The sequence below is a fragment of the Mytilus californianus genome, unplaced genomic scaffold (assembly GCF_021869535.1).
Source record: "Mytilus californianus isolate M0D057914Y unplaced genomic scaffold, xbMytCali1.0.p SCAF_8, whole genome shotgun sequence".
Classification (NCBI taxonomy): Eukaryota; Metazoa; Mollusca; class Bivalvia; order Mytilida; family Mytilidae; genus Mytilus; species Mytilus californianus.
In genome coordinates this window covers 34207923-34233398 of record NW_026262734.1, presented here as the reverse complement: position 1 = coordinate 34233398, position 25476 = coordinate 34207923, and the positions used below count along the sequence as shown (strand labels likewise).

Genomic DNA, 25476 nt, shown 5'->3' with positions numbered 1-25476 from the left:
ATCTTATTTTTATACTAAATGGATTCTCCAGTCATAAATTGCATTGTAAAGTGTTTTTCACACTTTTCAGGGAATATACAAAACATATTGTCATTGGTATACAATAGTTGAAAAAGACATTAATGATCCATGACTTTAGTGTGACAGAATGGCTGCAAATTTATAATTAGAGGGGACCTAGCTATGCTGAGAAGCATTGCTTTAGTTGTAGTTTTGAGAAACAGAAACAGTGTATGATGCAAGTAAATATATTTATTAAAGAAATTGTACATTTAATTTATGTATACAGTGTTTTTTTTTGGGGTTTACATAAAGGCTCATTGAATAAAAAATTATTATGCATCCAATAAGAAACAATTTCGTTGCTTACAGTTTCTCTCTGTCTCTCTTTAACAAAAGTAATTTTTCAATACAATAGCCTTAAACTCTTATTTTCATTAATTAATATGTATTGCAGTTAAGAATATAAAATTCAGCTTGTGGTAAAACAAAATGCAAGTTACAACATGTATACAACAAATATTATACCAATCAGTTGATGAACTTCTGAGATCCAATTTTTGTAGTTCTCAATTTTGCTCCTGACACATTCACTCCATCTTAAGCAAAAACCTTTATTTCCAATACAATGTTTTGAAACTGTTAAGATTATTAGTTAATCTTTGTTGTTGTATAGTATAAAAAACTCAGCTTCTTTATTGCTGTGTTACAAACAAAATGCAAATTACAGCATAATATACAACAAACAACAAATCTTATAACAATAAGTTTATCAAGAGTCACTTGTCCTCAGTTCCATTGATGATTTAGAAAAGGAACCTAAATTTTGTAATTTGAGGGCTTGAGTATGTATTGTAACTTTTTTTTGTAAGTACAACTCATAAAGTCAGCTTTTTTAGAAATAATTTCAGAGAAGTAACTTTTTTTTCATTTTTATTTCTTTTGGAAAAAGAAATGAAATTCATCTTCTATATCATATTATAATATTTAGAAATTCTTGCTTTAATAACATTTCTATAGATTCAATTTCCTTTATAGTTTTGCATGACAATTAATTTTCAGAATCATAATATCTTTGAAATATATATACCATGAATATACATTCTGTGCATCTAACATCTTAAAGATTTCAAACAATTCCTTTTAATAGCCAAATAATAACTTTAGTATGTAGCCTAGAATAAATTATAAGTCCACAGAACATGCATATATTTTTTGATATTTTTTATGCAAATATTTATTAATCAAAGCTTTCAAAATAAAAAAAAAGTGTTGAATATTATTTGTTTTTTCCTGAAACAAAACTGATAGACCAAACACCGACTTACATAAACGTTTTTAGCCTATTATTCAGGATACTACTAAATATTTTAGATAGACAGTTGTTTTTAGAAATACTTCTGTAGATATCGATTCCAGAATGAAATTTTATATAATCATAAAAGATGAATTCCAATGTTTTGGATATTAAATAACCATTTTTAAATTAGATTAAAAAGTTGAAATTCTCATTAAAGAGTGATGATTTGATGAGGAATCATCCGACATACTTTGCAAGCACATTTACCTCTGTTAAATTTTGTATTTTCTTATTGTTTAAAGCTGTTTTTTGTTTAAATACATTGAAAATAAGAAAATCACAGTAATTTTATTATAATATCCAAAAAAGTATGCCCAGAAGGAACGCTAAGAGAAAGACAGTTTTAGAGGTCCTCCATGTCTTCTTCATCACTACTCTCTTCCTCATCATCACTTTCAATGTCCTCAACTGATATCTCCTCCTTTATAGCCATTTCTTTCAACATTTGTTGCATCCTTTCATGATCATCAGTCAATATGCTATCAGTTAACTGAGATTCAACAGACACTTCCCCAATGTACTCTGAAAACTGCCTGTTTAATCTTATAATAACCATTTCATAGTACATTCCTTCTTTTATTAAGAATGCAGTTTCTCCTGCAGTTCGATGTTCCCCTAGTTTTACTTTCACAATATTGTACTGATGTTTGTACCAATTAGTGACAGACCTCATTTCTTGCTTGAGCAAAGTTTGTTCTTCGATGGCTCGATCAATGAGGCATTTCAGTTGAATAATTTCCTGTTTTATTGTGTTTGGAATATCTGACACAACCTCCAAATCTACCATGCATTTATAAATTTCACTGTCAATGTCCTTGACAGTATCAAAAGTGATCTGCTCTGGTAAACCTTCAGAGGAATCCCCAATCATGTTGTAAGCTGCAATGGATTTGTGAATTTTTTTTGATATGCACTTTAACTGTTTTGACAGTTTAATGAAAACAGCCTGTCCTTCTGAAATATCAATAAAATGTACAATATTATAGTATTATATAGTGTTATACATATGAGATAAGTAAACAGTGCTAACACATCTTTCATAGAGGAATTGGATGTCAACAAGAAATAATGTTTAAATATTTATTCTAATATGACGCGCTAGTTCGCTTTGTAAACAACACCGTGATAAAATTCTCAATATATCTATACTTAGCGCAAACTCCGAGATATACATAATAATGGATGTTACAATATACCTCCCATGTAAATCAACATGTATCGAAACCTATTTGCAAACGCTATGCAGATTTTTTTTTAAAAATTGCAATTAAAAAAAAGACTACAGAACTTTTATTCTTATTCGGATGCATAACAAAAAGAATAAATGCACAAGTGCTCGGTGAAATCCACAAAATCCAAATAAAATAAAATTCCGCGAAAGTCCACTAATGCTTTTGGCTCCTTAGTAAGGAAATGTCAACTTTGGATTACGAGAAAAACATGTAATCAAAAATGGTAAATGTTGGGTTTGAAAATTAAAAGAATTAAGAACAATTTTTCTAGCTGTTATTCACGAAATATTTATGCAAGCTACAGATTTATTAGAATTTTTTAGCTTTATCTAAAATGGAGTAAAAAAGAACAGCCCCACATACGGCATACCCACTCTCGCTTCAGTTTTTTAATGACCGTATTTGTCCTCTTAGAATCAAAATAATTCATGGAAGCCATAGATTTGTTGGAAATTTACACATGGCCTGGGCCGTGATATTCGTTAATTTTATCCCTCACTAATGCTCAGGATAAAATTCGAATATCACGGCCCAGGCCATGTGTAAATTTCCAACAAATCTATGGCTTCCATGAATTATTTCTTAAATAATGTCATGGTCAGTATATGCATTCAGTTTCGATGGAAGTTGAAGACCAATGAATTTTAAAGGAATCAATCACACAGTAAAGCCTGCTAACATTATTGTTGATTCTAAATTTAAGGGTGTTATGAAGTGTTTTAATTCTTTGTATTGAGAAAAATCTTATTTCAATTTTCATAAATTGTCGTTATGCAAAAAATATCATAAAGTTATGTTAGCTCAAAGAAGGCAAGTTCAACATAGATTATTAAATATTGTTTTAATTGGTACTGATATTGATTTTGTTATCAGTAAATTAAAAGCAAACTAAATATTATTGTTATTTACATATACACATTTATGGATCTACAATCTGTCGATACCTGTATCTTGGCATTGCACAAGGTCATGTTTTTCTCTGACTGTTTATGATGTCTTAACACTAAATCCATTGGATGTTGGATGTGTACGGATTGATAATTTAGTCTTAGATGCATAATATTTTTTTTTTATTAGTTGTTAGTGGCTTTGAACTAGCTGTCAGTAACTGCGAGTACTCTCAGATCTGTACTTAGTGTCTTTTTGTTGTTTGGATGTACAAGTACCCGGCCATGCCCACTTGTATTTGTAGTATTTGTATTTTTATCCATCTGATGAGTTTAGCCTCTTTCAACTGATTTTTATAGTTCGTTCTTATGTTGTACTGTTACACCACTGTTCCAGGTTAGGGGAGGGTTGGGATCCCGCTAACATGTTAAACCCAGCCACATTCTGTATGTATGTGCCTGTCCCAAGTCAGGAGCCTGTAATTCAGTGGTTGTCGTTTGTTTATGTGTTACATATTTGTTTTTCGTTCATTTTTTGTACATAAATTAGGCCGTTAGTTTTCTCATTTGAATTGTTTTACATTGTCATTTCGGGGCCTTTTATAGCTGACTGTGCGGTATGGGCTTCGCTCATTGTTGAAGGCCATACGGTGACCTATAGTTGTTAATTTCTGTGTCATTTGGTGTCTTGTGGGGAGTTGTCTCATTGGCAATCATACCACATCTTCTTTTTTATAAGTATGGAATGAAAAAGTGCATTACACGAGGAAGCCTGCATGATAAAAATTTCTGGAAGATCTGATTTGCAGTTCTACCGAAAAATGTTACTAAAATTTCATACATGGCCATTATTTGTAAAATAAAGCATAGTAAGTTCAGTAAACATGAAGTTGTTAGAGATAAATGAAAAAAGCATCACAGGATTGAGCATGCTTACATAAAGGAAGTTTTAGATTCCCTTCCCTTCGTTCTATGGGTAATAAAACTTTGCTTACTTGAATATTTGCGCAATAACCGTAGTAAATAGTGCCTCTCTGAAACATGTTTCTTCAGGGTTACAAGTTGTAATTTTTTTTGTTTTTCTTTCACAATCTTTACATCCTTCTTATAGTTTTCGTCAGTTTGATGCAATCTAGAGGTCTTGTTCTTTTTTTCAAATGTTGATAAGGTTTTCTCTAGTCTGTAAAGATATTTGAATAAAAAATTTATACATCAAAATGTTTAGTTATTTTTATATATTGTTATATATGCCTTTCAAAACAACTTTTTAACATAATCAGCAGTCATTTCACGGAATTTCCAGGCAAAACTCTGCTCATGAGATCACAAGTGAGTAGTAAGACTCAACTGATCGGCAAAACAAGCCTGACTTTCCATGTATGTACTTTATATTGGGTAAAAACTGAAGACAAAAATTGTACAAAATTCAGAATATTTGCACAAAATTGTAGCTTTTCTAGTGTAATATGCGTGTTTTCAAATGTTCATACATGTTAAAACATTTCTAAGGTATTTAAATAAGGTCACAATTAATTTTAGATCATCATGTTAACTAGTTTTATATCTTTTAAACTTTTATTAAAGGATGACATAGATAAGAATGTTATTTTCCCTTCTGTTTTATATTTTAAATGATACTGTATATAATTGCCCTAAATATGCATCATGCCAGGTTGTAAAAAAAAAGGCAATTGCTGTCAAAATAAATATTATTACAATTTCTTAAAGTTTTCGTAATCATGCACCTCTCTTTTTCTTCCTTGAACTTGTCATCTAGTTGTTCATATCTGAAAATTAAGAATGACAATATTAGAAATAAATATATATACTTACAAAAAGCTTATTACTTAAAAGTACATAAAAATCTTCTATTTATTTCTCTTAAATGAGTAATCATTTTTGGTAGCAGTCATGTTGTAGCCCTAATCACAACCAATATAAATATAGATTATTACATTGATACAAGTGGAATATTGGATTTGTCCAATCAAGATAGTTAAATTATCAATTTTAAAGTCCGAGCCTCGGCAAGATTGGATCGAGATTGGATAAATCTGATAATCCACGCGTAACTATGTAATAATCTGTTTCTCTAATGATAAAAATTTTCCTTTTTTTCTAAACTAAAATCCCCTTCGAGTGCCTTCCACTTTCCATGAAGTTGTCAATTTTATTAACACTTGTTAGAACATTTTGATCATTTCAGAGAGCTGAGAAAGGTTATGACCCTTAAACTCAGCCAGTCATCTTCTGAGATCACACAACCACACATTGATTAAATTTTTTTATACAATGGGTTCGGAAAGGGATATATTTCCATAGAATTAGAGAAAATCATTTATAAATAAAGACATCTGGCATGATTAGTTAATATATTGCTAATGAGACCACTTTCCATAAAAAACACCTAAGATGTGAACACTAATAAACACTTTGATCATCAAACAATGGAATCACTATAAAAATAAATGGAATGTACTATTGGTATATTCTGTCAATCATAATATATGCATGGTCAATATTGTACATTTTCAACATGATTTTTAATAATATCGTTGTAACTACAATGCTGTTCCTTTTTCCTTGAAAGTTACCAACCAAATTAGACTTAACTCTGGGTTTGTACTAAAATGAGTAATTTTGTAATGGGTGCCACATGTGGAGCAGGATCTGCTTATCCTTAGATCACCTCCAGTTTTAGTGAGTTTCCTGTTGTACAAGTACAAATAAAGCAAAACTTTATTTGTGTACCTGTTATTTGTACAAAAGTTGGCTGATTGCAGGATAAATGTAAACTAATATGCAATTTAGAAAAATAACGGCCTGATTTATGTACAACATAATGAACAAAAACAAATATAATAATTTATTCACATTTTACTGGTCATTATTGTGGAACTTCTATGACCATTCAATTCATTAGTTGATGAGTACTGGAGGATGCATGATGGAAATGTTATATGTAATCATATTATATTCAATATGATATCGAGGCCTTAAAATGTACTGTTTATTTTTTGACATACCCAATTCTGTAATATCTTTGAAGACTGAGAATATATTCATCTGTCTTGTTCAGTTTAACTGGAAAATAAAACCGAACACAAATGAAGAAGGTAAATTAATTTTTACTGGCATTTACAAGAATCAAATGTAGTAAATATAAAAGTAGTTTACAGCCTCTGATATAAAAAACCTTGTTTGTGATTTCTATATGTGTAAACATAGAGTTTATATATGGCATTAGTAAGGAAAGAATGCTTGCTTAAAATTAATTTTTATGACATCCTTTATTAATTCCAAATGTTTTGTTTCTACACCATATATTAGTTTTGGAACAGTTGGTAGAGTTGCAGTGTACAAAGATAATGTAACAACCAAATATTATCTCAAAATATATTACTAATTTGAAGTAGAAATTGTACTCAGCTCCGAACATGATAGAAATGTTACGAAACCAATCTACATGTTTCTGATCCTAGCTGGCTAATAAATTTTGATATTTTAAGACAATGTATATAGTTTTAATACTCAATATGTCTAGAATGGAAATTATATCAAAATTAATTCAGAGTCCTCTTAACTATAAAAAAAAGAGTTTTTTACTAAAATATAAGGAGGTCTTACTGTGAGATACTTTCATATATGTGACATGTAACCCGAAACGTTTTAATTTTGAACACAGTACAGTAGAAAATGATCATGTTTTGACAAAACTTGAAAATAGGAGATGTATAAGTGCGTTGTGTGATACAGTTTCTTTCATTTTTCATTGAAATATAAATTTAAAACATATGGATTATTAAAACTTACTTGTTGCATCATTGTTTTGAGTGTGTAGCACTGAAGACTTTTCCTCTTCAATCCATTGGATAATCTTATCATTTCCAATAACCTTGTCTGAATACAAACAAACATGGATTATAGTTTGCAAGTTGATATACTTCACATATGTTTTACACATAACTTATATAAATATACAACAAAAATTTCATTGTAACAATTAACATTATCTGTGGTTTAATTTTTTTTTCAACCTGAACATTTGGTTATAATATTAATGGATTAAATAGATGAAAATATTTTTCTTCAATCATGTTGGAATGCTGTTCAATGTGAAGAAAGCATCCTTAATCATAATATTTAATGTTTGTATTTGTGCTTTGGTCTCAGATAAGGTGTTTAACATTTTTTTTTACATAAAACAGACACAAAGTGAGGGCAAAAACTCATTCCTTAGGTAATTTGAGCTAAAATGACTAAGCAAACTATTTGTGGCAGTTAACTGTTCCAAGATAGGAAGTTGGTTGACTGAATTGCAGACAAAACTAAATTTTATTGAAACACTTTCTCAAAAGCAATAAAAAGAGTTGATTGGTTTTGTTTCTGGGTAAAAGTTTTTTATCTAAAGATTTTTATAATGCCTTTATAAATGATATGAACAGATAATCAACTTCAGCATATGAGGACACATGATATTCATTAAATAGTAATAACTAAATAAAAGTAACAAGTTATTTATTTTTGAAAGATAGTTTCTTACCATGAACAGTTGATACAATCTCCTTCATGGCCACATCACTGTTTTCCTCAATTTTCTTTGATCTTTTGAATTTCATAACCAATGTGTAACCTGCATGTTGGAATTAAGTTTTATTATCAATATAAAATTTTGATTCTCTAAAATTGCTGATATAAACCTATTATACAAGTTTTATAAAAATTTGGCAATAATTTTATATGTTTGAGTGCTAACTGTTGACCAGATGGAAGGACAAGCAGAATTTCTATGTTCCCCTCAATTCTAAAATAAAATTTTCTAAATCAAGGGAGCAAAATTAATTTAGTATCTTAAACTTTTTTATTTGACTTGATAAAACTGGCATTAAAGAAATGTCTCATCTGCCTTTTATAAATACGAAATCATTAGCTGTTATATTATGATAAACATGCATGCATATACTTTGACCTATAATGGTTTACTTTTATAAATTTTGACTTGGATGGAGAGTTGTCTCATTGGCACTCATACCACATCTTCCTATATCTATATGCAACAAGTCACAGGCAGCATTCCTCCATTACACATTTGCAATTTTCTGTAATTACCTAATTTATCTCTGATTTTCTGACCGAAGTAAATAAGGCCATCTGTCAACAGGTCTGTTCTATTTTCAGGCGTCATCTCTTTTGTGATAGAAGAAAATCCACCCAAATAAGACCATAACCTTTCGATACCTTCGCCGTCTGTAAGACCATGATTTTCTGTCCTCCTAGGTCCATACAAAATCTACAAGTATATAAATATTAAAACATAAACTTCAATATATTATAGACAAATGTCTAACAACAGTCATTTAAATATGAATACCAAGTTTTTTATATTAAAAAATCTTCAAAATTTAAAATGTTGCTAAGAAAAGAGAAATCATATCATAGTAAACCCATATAGAAAACAACATATTTGGTCTTAAAACTTGCTATAAAAAAAATTTTCATGTTAACATATACTGAAAATCTTTTCAAACCATTCTAGTATAATATATATAAACACAATATGCGAGTACATGATATATGAGCAACACAGTCAATTGATGTCTAATTAAAGTTTTGTGAGTTCTTAAGTTTCCATTTTAATGTATAACAATTACATATACAAATATGTACTGAACCAACCAATAGTTTAACAAACATGTGAAATTAGATTATCTTACTTGACATGAAATACTGTGTCCATAGCAGTGGAAAATTGGTATAGAAAATGTAATTTTTTCTAAAATGTCGTTTCGCCCTGCTTTCTGAAAAAAAAAAAGATTGTGTTGAATCGAATTAAGAATCCTGTAAACATTTTTATAAAGTTTCAATGATCTTGATTCAAACTGCTGAATAACTAATTGATAAAACTAGATGTGGTATGATTGCAAATGATAAAAAAATCTAACTGTAATAGTGCAAATTTACAACTTCAATATGACTGCAATATTTATGTAAAGTTTAAGGGATTTAGATTATACATCATACGAGAAAGGAATGGGACTGACTAATACTGTATTTTGTAAATTTATTAAAATGACACCCAGTAAATGTCAAGTCGAAATAATGGAAGGAAATCCTTGAAACATTTCTATAATATGATATCAGATGCACAACTGCAATAAGTTTGTAACCTCTCTGTGTCATTAAAACTGTCAGAGAATTTATTACATAAAGTTTATACTGTCTTGGTGTCCTGTATAAATTTTGTGAAATATTACTATGTTGATGAAAAAAAATCATAAAAATTTCTTACCAGGCTGTGCATGGCTTAATTTTTTGTAATTATTTAATGAAGTTTTAAGATTCGTGGGTAAATTTTCTAGTATTTTCTTATAAATTGAATTACATTACTGCCCAAACTATATACAGTACAAATGAAAAAAGTTTCAAACCTCTAGATGTCTTTTTAACAAACATGCAATGTCATACGAGATGTGCAGGTGTTTGTCTTTGTTTGCACTTAAAAGCAGTTCTATCAGAAAAACAGCATATCCCAGTCTACAAAATAAAAAGAGAAATGTTTCTTGAAATAACAAAAAATTGGTTTCCTATTTTTAAGTGAATTCAAATTCAAACTGCATATGTCCCTGTAAGGAATGACTGTAATTTTTTTTCTGTCTATGAAGAAATAACATCAAAAAAGTGGTGCACACTGAATAACCCGTGTAGCGTGTTATTTTAAAGTGTGCACCACATTTTTTATGTTATTTAGAATAGACAGAAAAAATATTACAGTCATTCCTTATAATTTAATTCTAAATTCCATTTTAAACCAGAGTAAATCATGAAAAAACGTTGAAGACGTCACGGTCACTTGACTAAATTATGTCTATATGAGCTGATAAACAAAACACCGTCAGCCAATCAGAAGAAGCGTTACATCCAAAATTAAATTATTCTTTCATAACCATAATCCTTTTCTCTTCTATTCACGTCTCCTTACCACTGAATACAATTCTCATTTAATTTAGATTTATGTCATGAGCAACAAAAACCTTTCAGTAGTCTAAAACCCTTCAACATCACTTCGACTTTAGTGTAGTTTTTAATGTATTTTGATAGACTTTTATTTGAACTGTGACTTTAAATAAAATTTGTATTGATTTTTTTATTTGAATATATTGCATAAGATTCTATCAAACATCAATCTAAAAATTGATTACATTACATGATATGCAAATATTTCTATAAAACACATAAGGTGAAATAAATAGGCATAAATTTGGAAAGTTAGCCTTACATGAACATACTAACTGGTGAGGTCACAGTTTTCATGGTAAATAAAAAAAATTATTATTTTAATCTGAAAATGAACTAATTTCACAGTATCCTACTTCTGTGTTTAATGAACCATAAAATAAGGGTTAAAGCCATATATGGTGAAAGTTCACATATTAATGACTGCATGTTCTAAGTTTCAAGTTGATGTAACCACAACATTTGTTCAAATATCCTAAACAAAAACATTTATCTGATATGGGAAGGAGAACAAATGACATACAAATCTGAAAACCTAATAAGGAAGGAAGGCCTTAAAATTGCATTTTCTAAAAATTATCTATAATAGAACTAACTTTTCACCATGTTTTAAACTAAAAAACTTCTGAGGGTAATCGTGTCTACAGGTAGCTCCAAACACTGCTGTTTCCGACAATTTCTTGTTTTTTGCTTTGGATCTTAAGTCATTTCCTGCTTGGAAATCGCTACATTCCTGAAAAAAGATATAAAAGCTATCAATTTCTCATCTTTTTTTTAACTACTTGCCGTTTTTCAAATACAAAAAAAATCAGCATTAATTATTTTTATATCCATATGTCTCAAATGTACTAAAATAAGTGTTTCTCGTTTCTCGTTTTTTATATAGATTAGACCATTGGTTTTCCCGTTTGAATGGCTTTACACTAGTAAGTTTTGGGGCCCTTTATAGCTTACTGTTCGGTGTGATCCAAGGCTCCGTGTTGAAAACCATACTGTGACCTATAATGGTTTACTTTTATAAATTTTGACTTGGATGGAGAGTTGTTTCATTGGCACTCATACCACATCTTCTTATATCTACTAAAAATAAAAACCTAAAATATATTATTCCTCAAATGCAATAGTCCTAAATTTGAAGAAATTTTGGAAACAATTTTGGAATTCTTCATCTTTGATTTTTATGTCTAGAATTCATGAGGCATTTTAATTAAACATATATATATGGAACTTATGGAAGGCAACTTTAATTAGCTAGTATGGATGGGTGTGAAAGGGTTTTAAAATGTATGCAGGTCTCTTGACTGCTTCAGTAATTCCCTACATAATCAATCAATTTTTTCCCACATAAGGGGGGGGGGGGGGGGGGCTGGGCCCCATGGATCCGCCTATGGTAAATAAATAAAATATGAAACACAAAATACCTTTTCTATTTTTGGAGTGTCATATTTCTTTATGAAATCATCTACCAATTCCTGTTGAACGAAAAAATTATCTTTGTGTTTTGGTTCAAGCCAGTGGTTACCAGATGAAGATTTCCGAACCAACTGAAAGTCTGCATCAAAACAAAAGATACTGGTTTCTGTCTAAAAAAGAAATGTTTGGGGTATATTAATCTACTGTTATAATGAAAATCATACGCAAAATGTTTTTACTAGAAACTAAAATATCAGTCAATTGTACGAAAGTGCACCGGATAATTAAAAATATAATTATCAGATAAATTATCAGATAAATATTTAAAATAAATAAAAACTTACGTCAACATCATTTAAGGAGTGTATTAAGTAGAGATGGGTTCTTGCTAAGGAATGAACATAGGTGCGCTAAGCATCATTTCAGTTCAAAATTTTGTGAAGCTGTTTCAAAGTGATGATAATAACAAAAGAAATTGATAACTCACTTTATCATATACTTACACTAAATAACATATGATTTTTACCGTATGATAATAGCAGAAAATTAACGTAATTCCATGTTTTTTTCGAATTGGTGCTTAGAGGGCTGAATGAAAAGTTTATCACATGCTTCGAATATTATCTCATGGCCCTTTCCGTAACCTTATCGCATGGCATTCCGGTTATACTCGGGAAATTCCGGAAAATACACACCAATGGTACTTTTCAGTGAAAAACATTACAAAGTAGGGTACAAAACAATTATTTGGATACAGGAAAGTATATTGTGTAAAATTCAATAAAAAACAAACAAACAAACTAACAAATGATAAAATAAAAGCATTTTAAAAAAATACCAACATATTTCTGAAAGTTACTTTAAAATGATGACTTTTCCAAACGGTGTTCATTACATCTATTGTCGAATTTTTTTTAATCGTCCATATAAGAATAGATCATACTGTTGTTTTTCTTCTCTGTTGATGCATTTGATAGAATTTCATTTTGGATGTACTACCTTTGGGGTCCGACGTCTGTAAACTTTTCACTCTTTGAACTTCTATTTGAGAACCACTTAAAAGGATTTATTATATTAATCTGTTATTTTCTCCATTGTTGAAGTATATGATAAAAAGATCATAGCACGTCATTTTTCATATCGCATGTTTTATCAGCCCTCGGTCAATATCAGCCCTCGAGCCATGCGACTCTTGGGCTGATATTGAACCTAGGACTGATAATACATGCGATATGAAAAATGCCATGCAATAATCTGATAGTACAGTGATTGATTGATTGTTGTTCCTCTTTTTGTTTATGGTGTTGCATGTGGGCTATTGTATTCTACTGATTATTGCTTTTATACTGTGGCAAATATTTCATTAAAATATATCAATCATTCAATGTTAATCTAGCACATTATATCAATTATACCTCAAAACAAGCTGGACAGGTACAACCATCATCTAGATCTGGAAAATTATTGGTTAAATAGTCCATTTGGTATACAAACTGACGAAATTGGTGAATTGTTTCTGCCATTAAACTCTTATAAATTTCTTTTCCCTAAAAGTAGAGTTAAAAATTAAATTTAAGAATACGCAATTGTGGCTATATGGATTATAAGGGAAAAGATAAAACCCTCACCACCACCACCAACCAAACCTTAAAGGCTGTACCGTGACCTATAGTTGTTAATTTCTGTGTCATTTGATCTCTTGTGAATAGTTGTCTCATTGGCAATCACACCACATCATTTTATATATAAATGTGTAAAAAAATACTGTATCCTTTATAAAAAACATAATTATCTAAATTTTTCGAGACATATATTTTATTGGTACTTTTCATTCTTTCAAATGTATACAGTGTCATTTATTTTTTGAAATGCCTTATATAAGTTATATAACAGTAGGATATGCTGAGGGTTTTATAACAGCAAAACTATAAATCTCATTAGTATGGAATCTTAATTAAATTAACCTCTTTTGTGACCAACATCTTGTACAACTTTGGTTGTCTAGCTTTTAAAGCTTCACAAAACCCCTTCACGGATACATGGCACTCGAGCAATAAACCATTTAACCAGCGAAGTAAATCAATGTGGAAGGCTAAATGAGGTGTTTTTGGTGAGGCAGGCCACAGATTGTATGACAACAAGGTAATTGCTTCCTCCTCACAAGAACAAAATTGAATTGTTCTAAGATGTTGTCTACCTGAAAAATAAAGACAATTATTACAGGTAACAATAAATAGAGAAATTGTTTTTAAAACATACAAGTCTTGCAAAAAAAATGCTTAAAAAACAGAAGTTAATTAGTGTATTCCACTTTGGACCACCTATCACTTTAAAAATTTTAATTGAAAAAAAATATTTAATGTCACAGTACCCAAATTTCGCCTATTTAGCAAAAATAGCAGCGAAAATCTTACAAGATTTCTTAGGGACTAAACAATTTGTATTTTTTTATAATTTGACATTATGCAAGTCTTTCAAATAGTATTTGAAAGACTTGCATAATATAGGTATATATATATCTAAATATTCACAAAATACAGTACAAATCAACAGATAAAGTATTCACTAATTCATTAAATTGTTCTAAATGATTGAAGAAATAAAACAAAACACCTTTTATTTAACTTCTAAGGATGTGAATTTAAGCATGGATGCAATTTGGGTACTCCTCATAACAGACTCATGGATCGTATGAAGGTCGGTTCGAACCCATTTTTCTATGATTCGATATAGATTCAAATTCCAATTAATGGAACTTTATAGTAAATAAGGATTCATCTACCAAATAAACACAAAATAGAAACTTTTGTTTGGATCATAAATGAATGTTACAGGTGAAAAATCTGTCAAAATAGTTGCAATTTGGTATATGTATATATTTTTTTTATTTTTTTGTCTAAATCATATCAAATGTCCATTTAAAAGTAATTGATACCTTTATCCAACCTAAGAAATGCTACAAAAGAAAGTATGTTAGTTACTATATAAAGAATACCTTTATCATCGATAACTACTATTTCTTTCATGTAGTCAGTTGTACACATGTCATGTTGTCTTCTCTTCCAAGGCTTAGTTGGAGGTGCATAGCCTATAAATGCCCCATGCTATAAAAGAAGCATGTGTTTTAATCAATTTACCTTAAATTGGTTCATCATTACAAAAATAATACTAATCTTTGATATAATTCTTATAGTAAACTATTATTAGTTCAACCAAAGTCTACAATAAAAACCTAAACTATTGTTTTGAACTAATTTTAATGGTCTTCTTCAACTGCCCTTACTGCTAAATTTAACAATTGTTAATGTGTGTGCATGAGGAAAGACAAAACCATAATGTTTAATGATACTCAGATCAATGGTTTGCTTTTCAATGTTATTATATTATTGTCGCATTAAAAAATACCCAAAATCTCTTCTTTATATAATCATACAGTGCATATATCATCAAATTTATAGGTTGTTGTAATTTAAAAAAACTAATATATCAAGCTATCACAGGGGTAGGGGTATGTTGAATATAAGAATCAATTGTGTTCAGTAACTTCTTTTAAATTATGAAATCCAGGATCTTAATAAAATCACTACCTTTTTTTGTATTCCAATAACTGCAAACTAGAGGCTCTAAAGAGCCTGTGTCGCTCACCTTGGTCTATGTGCATATTAAACAAAGGACACAGATGGATTCATGACAAAATTGTGTTTTGGTGATGGTGATGTGTTTGTAGATCTTACTTTACTGAACATTCTTGCTCCTTACTATTATCTCTATCTATAATGAACTTGGCCCAGTAGTTACAGTGGAAAATATTTTGTAAAAATTTACAAAAATTTACAAAATTTATGAAAATTGTAAAAAATTTACTATAAAGGGCAATAACTCCTTAAGGGGTCAATTGACAATTTTGGTCATGTTTGACTTATTTGTAGATCTTACTTTGCTGTACATTTTTGCTGTTTACAGTTTATCTCTATCTATAATAATATTCAAGATATTAACCAATAGCTGCAAAATTTTCTTAAAATTACCAATTCAGGGGCAGCAACCCAACAACATGTTGCCTGATTGGTCTGAAAATTTCAGGGCAGATAGATCTTGACCTAATGAACAATTTAATCCACGTCAGATTTGCTCTAAATGCTTTGGTTTCAAAGATATGAGCCAAAAACCGCATTTTACCCTATGTACTATTTTTTAGCCATGTCCGCCATCTTAGTTTGCGGGCGAGGTCATCGGACACATTTTTTATACTAGATACCCTAATGATGATTGTGGACAAGTTTGGTTAAATTTGTCGTAGCAGTATCAGAGGAGAAGATTTTTGTAAAAGATTACAAAAATTTACGAAAAATGGTTAAAAATTGACTATAAAGGGCAATAACTCCTTAAGGGGTCAACTGACCATTTTGGTCAAGTTGACTTATTTGTAGATCTTACTTTGCTGAACATTATTGCTCTCTACAGTTTATCTCTATCTATAATAATATTCAAGATAATAACCAAAAGCTGCAAAATTTTCTTAAAATTACCAATTCAGGGGCAGCAACCCAACAACGTGTTGTCCGATTCATCTGAAAATTTCAGGGCAGATAGATCTTGACCTGAAAAACAATTTTATTCCATGTCAGGTTTGCTCTAAAGGCTTTGGTTTCAGAGATATAAGCCAAAATCTACATTTTACCCCTATGTTCTATTTTTTAGCCATGGTGGCCATCTTGGTTGGTTGGCCAGGTCACCAGAAACATTTTTTAAACTAGATACCCCAATGATGATTGTGGCCAAGATTGGTTAAATTTGGCCAAGTAGTTTCAGAGGAGAAGATTTTTGTAAAAGTTAACGACGACGGACGACGACGACGACGACAAAGACGGACGCCGGACGCCGGACGCCAAGTGATGAGAAAAGCTCACTTGGCCCTGTGGGCCAGGTGAGCTAAAAACATTATATTAAACTGCCAATAAGTATGAATAAGAAGAGACATTGGGGTGAAAGAGACCCCAACCAAATAACAAACATTGACAACAAAAAGAAAATACATCCAGATATCATGCCTCAAATAAATTAAACCAAGCATGGCCAATTTCCACAAAAATTGTAATAATTAAACAAACAGAAATAATATGATCAATCAACACCTATTTCTAATTTTATACATTTATAACAAAAATCAATACATGAAACCATAAAAACAACCTGGTCTATGATAAATATTTCATAAAGCAATTATCTGCATGTATCTTCATGCTTTATTAAGAAGGGGGGCTGTCATCACACATACATTTTTATTAATTTCAGAAATTCTTACTGAAAAGATCTGCTTTACTAAATTACAAGTTAATTTTACATGGTTTTTCTTTAAAAAAAGGGGAAAATCTTACCATCCATTTCTCAAAAACATGTAAATGTGGAAATTGATGCCTAATTTCCAGACAACTTTCACATATAACTGGCCAAGATATACAATCTATGCATCGGTAGAGATCAAGGTTTTCAATTCCACAATCCTGGCATTTAAAATCGAATACTGCTTCTTTTTCTTTTGCTGCAGACACCAGCTTCTTGCATAATTCTGACCAATGGTTTAAACGTTGGAACTTGGCTTTAGCATATTCTTAAAAAAAAGTACTAAAGTATTTGGTACTGTAAGTATAAAAAACAACCTAAAAATATCAAAATTAAATTCTAATTAGACAATCTTTTGCATGATATTTATACTTAATGAATAATTACAACACATATTTTACAGTCACCTTCATCAATGATGTTAACACATTTGCACCTTTTAAAAAATACCAATAAAATTATGATGACAGAATATGCAGAATTATCAATTTTTTTTTATACCATTTTTTGGTCAACTTTCAAGTTCTTTCTGGCTTAAAAAATTCAATTTTATAAGCCCGTTTACAGAACATTCGTTTTATTGTATATTGTTGTTTGTCTGTCCGTCTGTAATCAACACGTCTGAGAATCACTCAAAAAAGGCTTAAACCTTTGAAACTTGAAACTTTGGTGAATGGTTTATATCTATTAAGATAAGCTTCCTTTATTTTTTAATACATTTCTGATATGATATTGATGAGTTATGGACATTTTTTCATTGAAAAAATGAAGGGCATATAATGCACTCATGGCACACCTCTTTATTCATCTTATAACCCATAATTCTACTTTAAGGAGATCATAAATGCCACTTTAAAATAATTACACTTCACATACTATTTTTAGGGTCAACTGTAAAAGGTGTTTCATGCTCATTGTTCAGCTGTACATCCCCATTTCTTTCTGGTTCATTGTTCATCACCTGTGCATTTATAGTTTCATCTTTATCATTTTTGGCACCAGCAGTTTTATCAATTGATGATAAAGGTTTGTATGACTTAGTTATTGTTTTCTTTTTCCCATTTTGATGGACTACAAAAGTGCATGGCACCTTTCTTTTCTTTATATGAGACATCTAAAAAATAAATAATTAAAAATCATCAAACTAAAAGTACAATTAAATTATCAATTTGTATTTATAGAATATATATTATATATAAAAATATCAGTTTCTTTTTGTATTGTTTGATTGCTGTCTCATTGACATATTCCTCTGTTTTTTAGGCAATTCGTTGTGTTCATATGTCATGTTACTCAGTCCAAAAGTTGCTAAGTTCAAAATTTGAAAAAAAACAGTGGTGTAATGCTACTAAGAATAAACAACTTATGCTTGATTATCTCCCCTTTCAAAATTTTACCATTTACAATTAAAATATATTTCTGAATTTTCATTGATAAAATAAATTTAATAAGTATTCTTAAAAGATTTGATATATTTCTGAATTTTATTTCATTATACATTATAGAAGGTTGTATTAAATTATCATATCTAAACATTTTGACTAAAATGTTTACTTACAATATAAATTGAATGGACCTTTAATTACATCAGTACTTGGTTATAAATCTTCGTACTGAAAATATATCAAATTCTTAAGGTCACTATCATTGTTTGCCTTTCATACATATGGTCATATCATATGTTTTCGTAGTCATATGTTTTCGAACTATGCATGCTTTTTCAATGGAAATCGTGACGTCATAATGCATTCTTAATATTAACGAAAACCTATGAGACGATGATATATATATATTATGGTGTTAGCGCTGTATAACCACAGATAATCCAACAGAGAATGTCTGTCATATAAAGTTGTCACAGGTTTAGACACACTTATATATATATCTATAATACTAAAATAACAAGGTCCATTTTGTTAGCCTTCATGACGTAAACACGACAAATCAAAGAATTTGACTTATACATAACTTATATAGGACAATGGTGTTGATTAAAAATTACATCAGTCCAACCCTTTTGTTTTCCACATTATAGGTATTGACAATGATTAACAAGTGCCATGTGGAATCAGATACCGATACCAATAGTATATGTCACATGTATGTATTTTCTGTATCTTCCTCCAAAAAGAGCACTATCTGGTACCATATCAAAAATATGTTGCTCCTAGTGCAAAATGTAAATCCTATTTAAAAAGTGCTTGATTACCTCCCCTTTCATAATTTTATAATTTAATTACAATTAAAAAACATTTCCCAATTGTATTGGATAAAATAAATAAGCAAATAGTTTCTTTAGTGCTTACTTACCAATACATGTAGTATTAAGTTAACTGGACCTTGGATCACATGAGTTCACAGTAAACTATCTTCAATCTAAAATATCATTCAGTAAATTATAAAGGTCACATTCAGTTGCTGTTATTTTCATATATGATATATATATATATATATATATAAAATGACTGAATAATAGCCAACAATAAATCTTACGGAGCGATGGATCATATAATTATGATACAGTACACTACAAAATACAATATATAACCAGTCTAAAAGGGTACAACATCACCAACAATATATATATATGTATACATATATGTTGTTTGTGCTGTATTTAGACCCCTCTACCAAGAAATTTGTTTTGCATGCACACGTATAAAAATTGCGGTTTTTATCCAACGCAATCATAGGTTTGAACGTTGTTTTCAATTTAGACTTGTGTATACATATATGTACATAGTAAATTTGCTGGTTGGTCCTTTTTATAGACTTCTATATATACATATATATATAAGTTTTAACTTTCACTGCAGACCATGTACTAACCTCTACTTGTCTCTTGTATTGTTCAGTTACTGACTCATTGACATATTCCTCATATATTTTTTGTTTGTATTTCTTGGAAAACCACTATATTTTTTAAGCAATTAAAAGTTTGAATTTTCTCTGTAGACTTTATACTGACCTCTTCTTGTCTCTTTTGGTATTGTTCAGTTGCTGTCTCATTGACATATTCCTCATATATTTTTTGTTTGTATTTCTTGATAAACCACAGTGGTCTAAAATATTTTTATGCAATTAATATTGTAATGATATCCTTTTACTTTTTTTCTACCATGTGACAAAAGATACTTAGCCAAAATGTTTATTCTGTTTTCAAAAGAACTAAAAGAACTGGTGTAATGCTACTTCTAATGGAACAACTCTTGATTATCTCCCCTTTCAGAGTTTTATCAATTAGAATTGAAATTTATTCCTGAATTTTGTTTGATTAAATGAATAAGTAAAAGTTCCTATATATTTGACTTCAATGCCGCAACTTACCAATACAAATGTAATAACAACTTAACGTGGCCTTGAAACTCATGACATCAGTACACAGTAGTTATTAGCTCTTCAAACTGAAAATATAATTGAATTATTAAGGTCACATTCATTTTCAGATACTGAAACCAATAGTATATATCAAATGTATGTATTTTTATTTTCTATATCTTTCTCCTTTTATAAGAGCACTCCCTTGTACCATATCAAAAAAATATTGCTCCTAGTGCAAAATGTAAATCCTATTTAAAAAGTGCTTGATTACCTCCCCTTTCATAATTTTATAATTAAATTACAATTAAAAAACATTTCCCAATTGTATTGGATAAAATTAATAAGCAAATAGTTTCTTTAGTGCTTACTTACCAATACATGTAGTATTAAGTTAACTGGACCTTGGATCACATGAGTTCACAGTAAACTATCTTCAATCTAAAATATCATTCAGTAAATTATAAAGGTCACATTCAGTTGCTGTTATTTTCATATATGTATGTATATAAGTTATAACTTTTTCTGTAGACTATCCACTGACCTCAACTCGTCTCTATTTGTATTTGGTTGGTTGCTGTCTCATTGACATATTCCTCATATTTTTTGTTTGTATTTCTTGGTCAACCACTATTTCTTTATGCAATTTATAGTGCAATGATTTCATGTTACGTTTTGCCTTAACCAACGTTGCTATTAGTGCAAAATGTTCATATACATTGCAAAGGAAATAAAAGCACTGATATAATGCTACTTGTAATGAAACAAGTACCTTTTAAATATCTCCCCTTTCAAAATTATATCATTTACAAATGAAATACACTATGAACAAACTCTAGTAGACATTCCTATACAATTTGACTACAATGTTTACTTACCAATAGGTATGACTTGCCCTAGCCTTCAGCTACATCAGCGCATAGTATTATTATATCTTCAAACTAAAAAAAAACAAACTGTAAATTAGTAGGTCACTTTTATTTTGCTACAAATTATTTTCATATATATCTAAAAGTTTGAATTTCTCTGTAGACCATGTACTGACCTCTACTTGTCTCTTTTTGTATTGTTCAGTTGCTGTCTCATTGACATATTCCTCATATATTTTGTGTTTGTATTTCTTGGTAAACCACTTTATTCTTTATACAATTAATGTTGTGATGATATCATTTTACTTTTTGTCTACTAATAGAACGGGTGTAATTCTACTTCTAATGGAACAATTCTTGATTATCTCCCCTTTCAGAGTTTTTTCAATTAGAATTAAAATTTATTCCTGAATTTTGTTTGATTAAATGAATAAGTAAAAGTTCCTATATATTTGACTTCAATGCCACAACTTACCAATACAAATGTAATAACAACTTAACGTGGCCTTGAAACACATGACATCAGTACACAGTAGTTATTAGCTCTTCAAACTGAAAATATAATTGAATTATTAAGGTCACATTCATTTTCAGATACTGAAACCAATAGTATATATCAAATGTATGTATTTTTATTTTTCTATATCTTTCTCCTTTTATAAGAGCACTCCCTTGTACCATATCAAAAAAATATTGCTCCTAGTGCAAAATGTAAATCCTATTTAAAAAGTGCTTGATTACCTCCCCTTTCATAATTTTATAATTAAATTACAATTAAAAAACATTTCCCAATTGTATTGGATAAAATTAATAAGCAAATAGTTTCTTTAGTGCCTACTTACCAATACATGTAGTATTAAATTAACTGGACCTTGGATCACATGAGTTCACAGTAAACTATCTTCAATCTAAAATATCATTCAGTAAATTATAAAGGTCACATTCAGTTGCTGTTATTTTCATATATGTATGTATATAAGTTATAACTTTTTCTGTAGACTATCCACTGACCTCAACTCGTCTCTATTTGTATTTGGTTGGTTGCTGTCTCATTGACATATTCCTCATATTTTTTGTTTGTATTTCTTGGTCAACCACTATTTCTTTATGCAATTTATAGTGCAATGATTTCATGTTACGTTTTGCCTTAACCAACGTTGCTATTAGTGCAAAATGTTCATATACATTGCAAAGGAAATAAAAGCACTGATATAATGCTACTTGTAATGAAACAAGTACCTTTTAAATATCTCCCCTTTCAAAATTATATCATTTACAAATGAAATACACTATGAACAAACTCTAGTAGACATTCCTATACAATTTGACTACAATGTTTACTTACCAATAGGTATGACTTGCCCTAGCCTTCAGCTACATCAGCGCATAGTATTATTATATCTTCAAACTAAAAAAAACCAAACTGTAAATTAGTAGGTCACTTTTATTTTGCTACAAATTATTTTCATATATATCTAAAAGTTTGAATTTCTCTGTAGACCATGTACTGACCTCTACTTGTCTCTTTTTGTATTGTTCAGTTGCTGTCTCATTGACATATTCCTCATATATTTTGTGTTTGTATTTCTTGGTAAACCACTTTATTCTTTATACAATTAATGTTGTGATGATATCATTTTACTTTTTGTCTACTAATAGAACGGGTGTAATTCTACTTCTAATGGAACAATTCTTGATTATCTCCCCTTTCAGAGTTTTTTCAATTAGAATTAAAATTTATTCCTGAATTTTGTTTGATTAAATGAATAAGTAAAAGTTCCTATATATTTGACTTCAATGCCACAACTTACCAATACAAATGTAATAACAACTTAACGTGGCCTTGAAACACATGACATCAGTACACAGTAGTTATTAGCTCTTCAAACTGAAAATATAATTGAATTATTAAGGTCACATTCATTTTCAGATACTGAAACCAATAGTATATATCAAATGTATGTATTTTTATTTTTCTATATCTTTCTCCTTTTATAAGAGCACTCCCTTGTACCATATCAAAAAAATATTGCTCCTAGTGCAAAATGTAAATCCTATTTAAAAAGTGCTTGATTACCTCCCCTTTCATAATTTTATAATTAAATTACAATTAAAAAACATTTCCCAATTGTATTGGATAAAATTAATAAGCAAATAGTTTCTTTAGTGCCTACTTACCAATACATGTAGTATTAAATTAACTGGACCTTGGATCACATGAGTTCACAGTAAACTATCTTCAATCTAAAATATCATTCAGTAAATTATAAAGGTCACATTCAGTTGCTGTTATTTTCATATATGTATGTATATAAGTTATAACTTTTTCTGTAGACTATCCACTGACCTCAACTCGTCTCTATTTGTATTTGGTTGGTTGCTGTCTCATTGACATATTCCTCATATTTTTTGTTTGTATTTCTTGGTCAACCACTATTTCTTTATGCAATTTATAGTGCAATGATTTCATGTTACGTTTTGCCTTAACCAACGTTGCTATTAGTGCAAAATGTTCATATACATTGCAAAGGAAATAAAAGCACTGATATAATGCTACTTGTAATGAAACAAGTACCTTTTAAATATCTCCCCTTTCAAAATTATATCATTTACAAATGAAATACACTATGAACAAACTCTAGTAGACATTCCTATACAATTTGACTACAATGTTTACTTACCAATAGGTATGACTTGCCCTAGCCTTCAGCTACATCAGCGCATAGTATTATTATATCTTCAAACTAAAAAAAAACAAACTGTAAATTAGTAGGTCACTTTTATTTTGCTACAAATTATTTTCATATATATCTAAAAGTTTGAATTTCTCTGTAGACCATGTACTGACCTCTACTTGTCTCTTTTTGTATTGTTCAGTTGCTGTCTCATTGACATATTCCTCATATATTTTGTGTTTGTATTTCTTGGTAAACCACTTTATTCTTTATACAATTAATGTTGTGATGATATCATTTTACTTTTTGTCTAACAGAAGGGGGTTTTACACGTAAACCACTCTATTGTATTCCATTTATTTTGCAATCATATATTTAGCTCTATTTGTCTCTTCTGTGTGAGTAACTATTGGTGCTAATTATTAATCCTATTCATAAGAATAAAAAAAGCACTGATGAAATGCTACTTTAAATGAAAGCTTCTGATTATCTCCCCTTTAACAAATTTTATCATTTACAATTCAGTATATTTCTAAAAAAAATAATTTTTAAATAAAAAGTTTACTAAAATGTTCACTATAATAATCATAATTATAGATTTATTGACCCATAGAACCAGAAAAACCTAAATTTATGTAAGGGTTTTCAGACAAATTTCCTATTAAATATTCCTATTGGATTTATAATAGTATATAGGCTTGTAAATTTATAAGCCATTTATTTTGTGTCATATAGCTTTGATGTTTATGTAAAACTTTTTAATTAGAAACTAAATTGTACAAGTCTTTAAATATATTTTTGTTTTTCGAAATTGTGAAATTTTTTTATTCACCACCTCTCTTACTTTAGGTATGGCATATACCTATTTTACCTAAAATACTATCAACCTATCCATAACTTTAAACAATTAAGGCCACAAGTTCTATCTTATATTAATTTCCATGATCTTAAATTATTTTTAAGGATTTAAACTTTGCTAAATTTTTGTCATCATCTCTAATTGACTAGGTTAGGAATGAAAGTTTATTCTTATAGTTTGGTTCCAGTTTCGTTGTAAAAATAAAGTGAGATAAGTAGTTAGGATTCATTTTTCTTTTTATGTTTTTATTGTCAAAATCCAGAAAAGTCATGTTTTCACCGAGATGGTTTCAGTATTGTACACGCCCCTACCCTACCGGAAGTGTACCATTACTATGTTTGTTTGGCAAAATAAACAGAATATTACGTTTTAAGTTAATTTTGTTGCATTCTAATTCGATTTTTGTTATCATTTTAAGCCCAAACGGATACTTTTAATTGAATTTCAGATACCATTAGTCTGTAAATTTAATTATTAAAGTTCACATTCCTCAAAATGAGATCGTT

General features: G+C 29.5%; 2 protein-coding genes across 16 annotated transcripts in view; both read right to left on the bottom strand.

Annotated features, from left to right (window-relative positions):
* The window catches only part of LOC127712409 (uncharacterized), an 87593-nt gene that overhangs the window by 61198 nt on the left and 919 nt on the right, over positions 1-25476 (bottom strand). For 2 of the 7 annotated variants that reach the window (XM_052218837.1, XM_052218842.1), the window contains exon 2: positions 21446-21508. The exons of 2 other annotated variants lie outside the window; for them this stretch is intronic. The gene's annotated coding sequence lies outside the window, so the exon portion shown is untranslated. Of the gene's footprint in view, positions 1-20576; positions 20615-21445; positions 21509-25476 lie in introns of those variants that run through there. 3 more of the 7 variants (XM_052218845.1, XM_052218844.1, XM_052218843.1) reach the window with 2 other exon arrangements.
* On the bottom strand, positions 233-24418 carry LOC127712408 (uncharacterized). Of its 9 annotated transcripts, none has more exons than XM_052218826.1 (24): positions 24118-24418; positions 23615-23680; positions 23248-23324; positions 22782-22844; positions 22279-22344; positions 21912-21988; positions 20943-21008; positions 18808-18862; positions 18126-18363; positions 17285-17517; positions 14902-15010; positions 13871-14103; positions 13322-13453; positions 11915-12076; positions 11090-11226; positions 9908-10013; positions 9194-9277; positions 8589-8769; positions 8023-8112; positions 7293-7379; positions 6506-6563; positions 5225-5266; positions 4475-4659; positions 233-2314 (listed from the first exon to the last, which is right to left on the bottom strand). In XM_052218826.1, the coding sequence occupies exons 9-24, from the start codon at positions 18361-18363 to the stop codon at positions 1704-1706; spliced, it is 2688 nt and encodes an 895-aa protein (XP_052074786.1). In that variant the 5' UTR covers positions 18808-18862; positions 20943-21008; positions 21912-21988; positions 22279-22344; positions 22782-22844; positions 23248-23324; positions 23615-23680; positions 24118-24418; the 3' UTR covers positions 233-1703. The 9 variants fall into 9 exon arrangements, with proteins under 9 accessions (XP_052074786.1, XP_052074785.1, XP_052074787.1 ...); XM_052218825.1 differs by lacking the exon at positions 20943-21008 and adding an exon at positions 19560-19625; XM_052218827.1 differs by lacking the exons at positions 20943-21008; positions 21912-21988.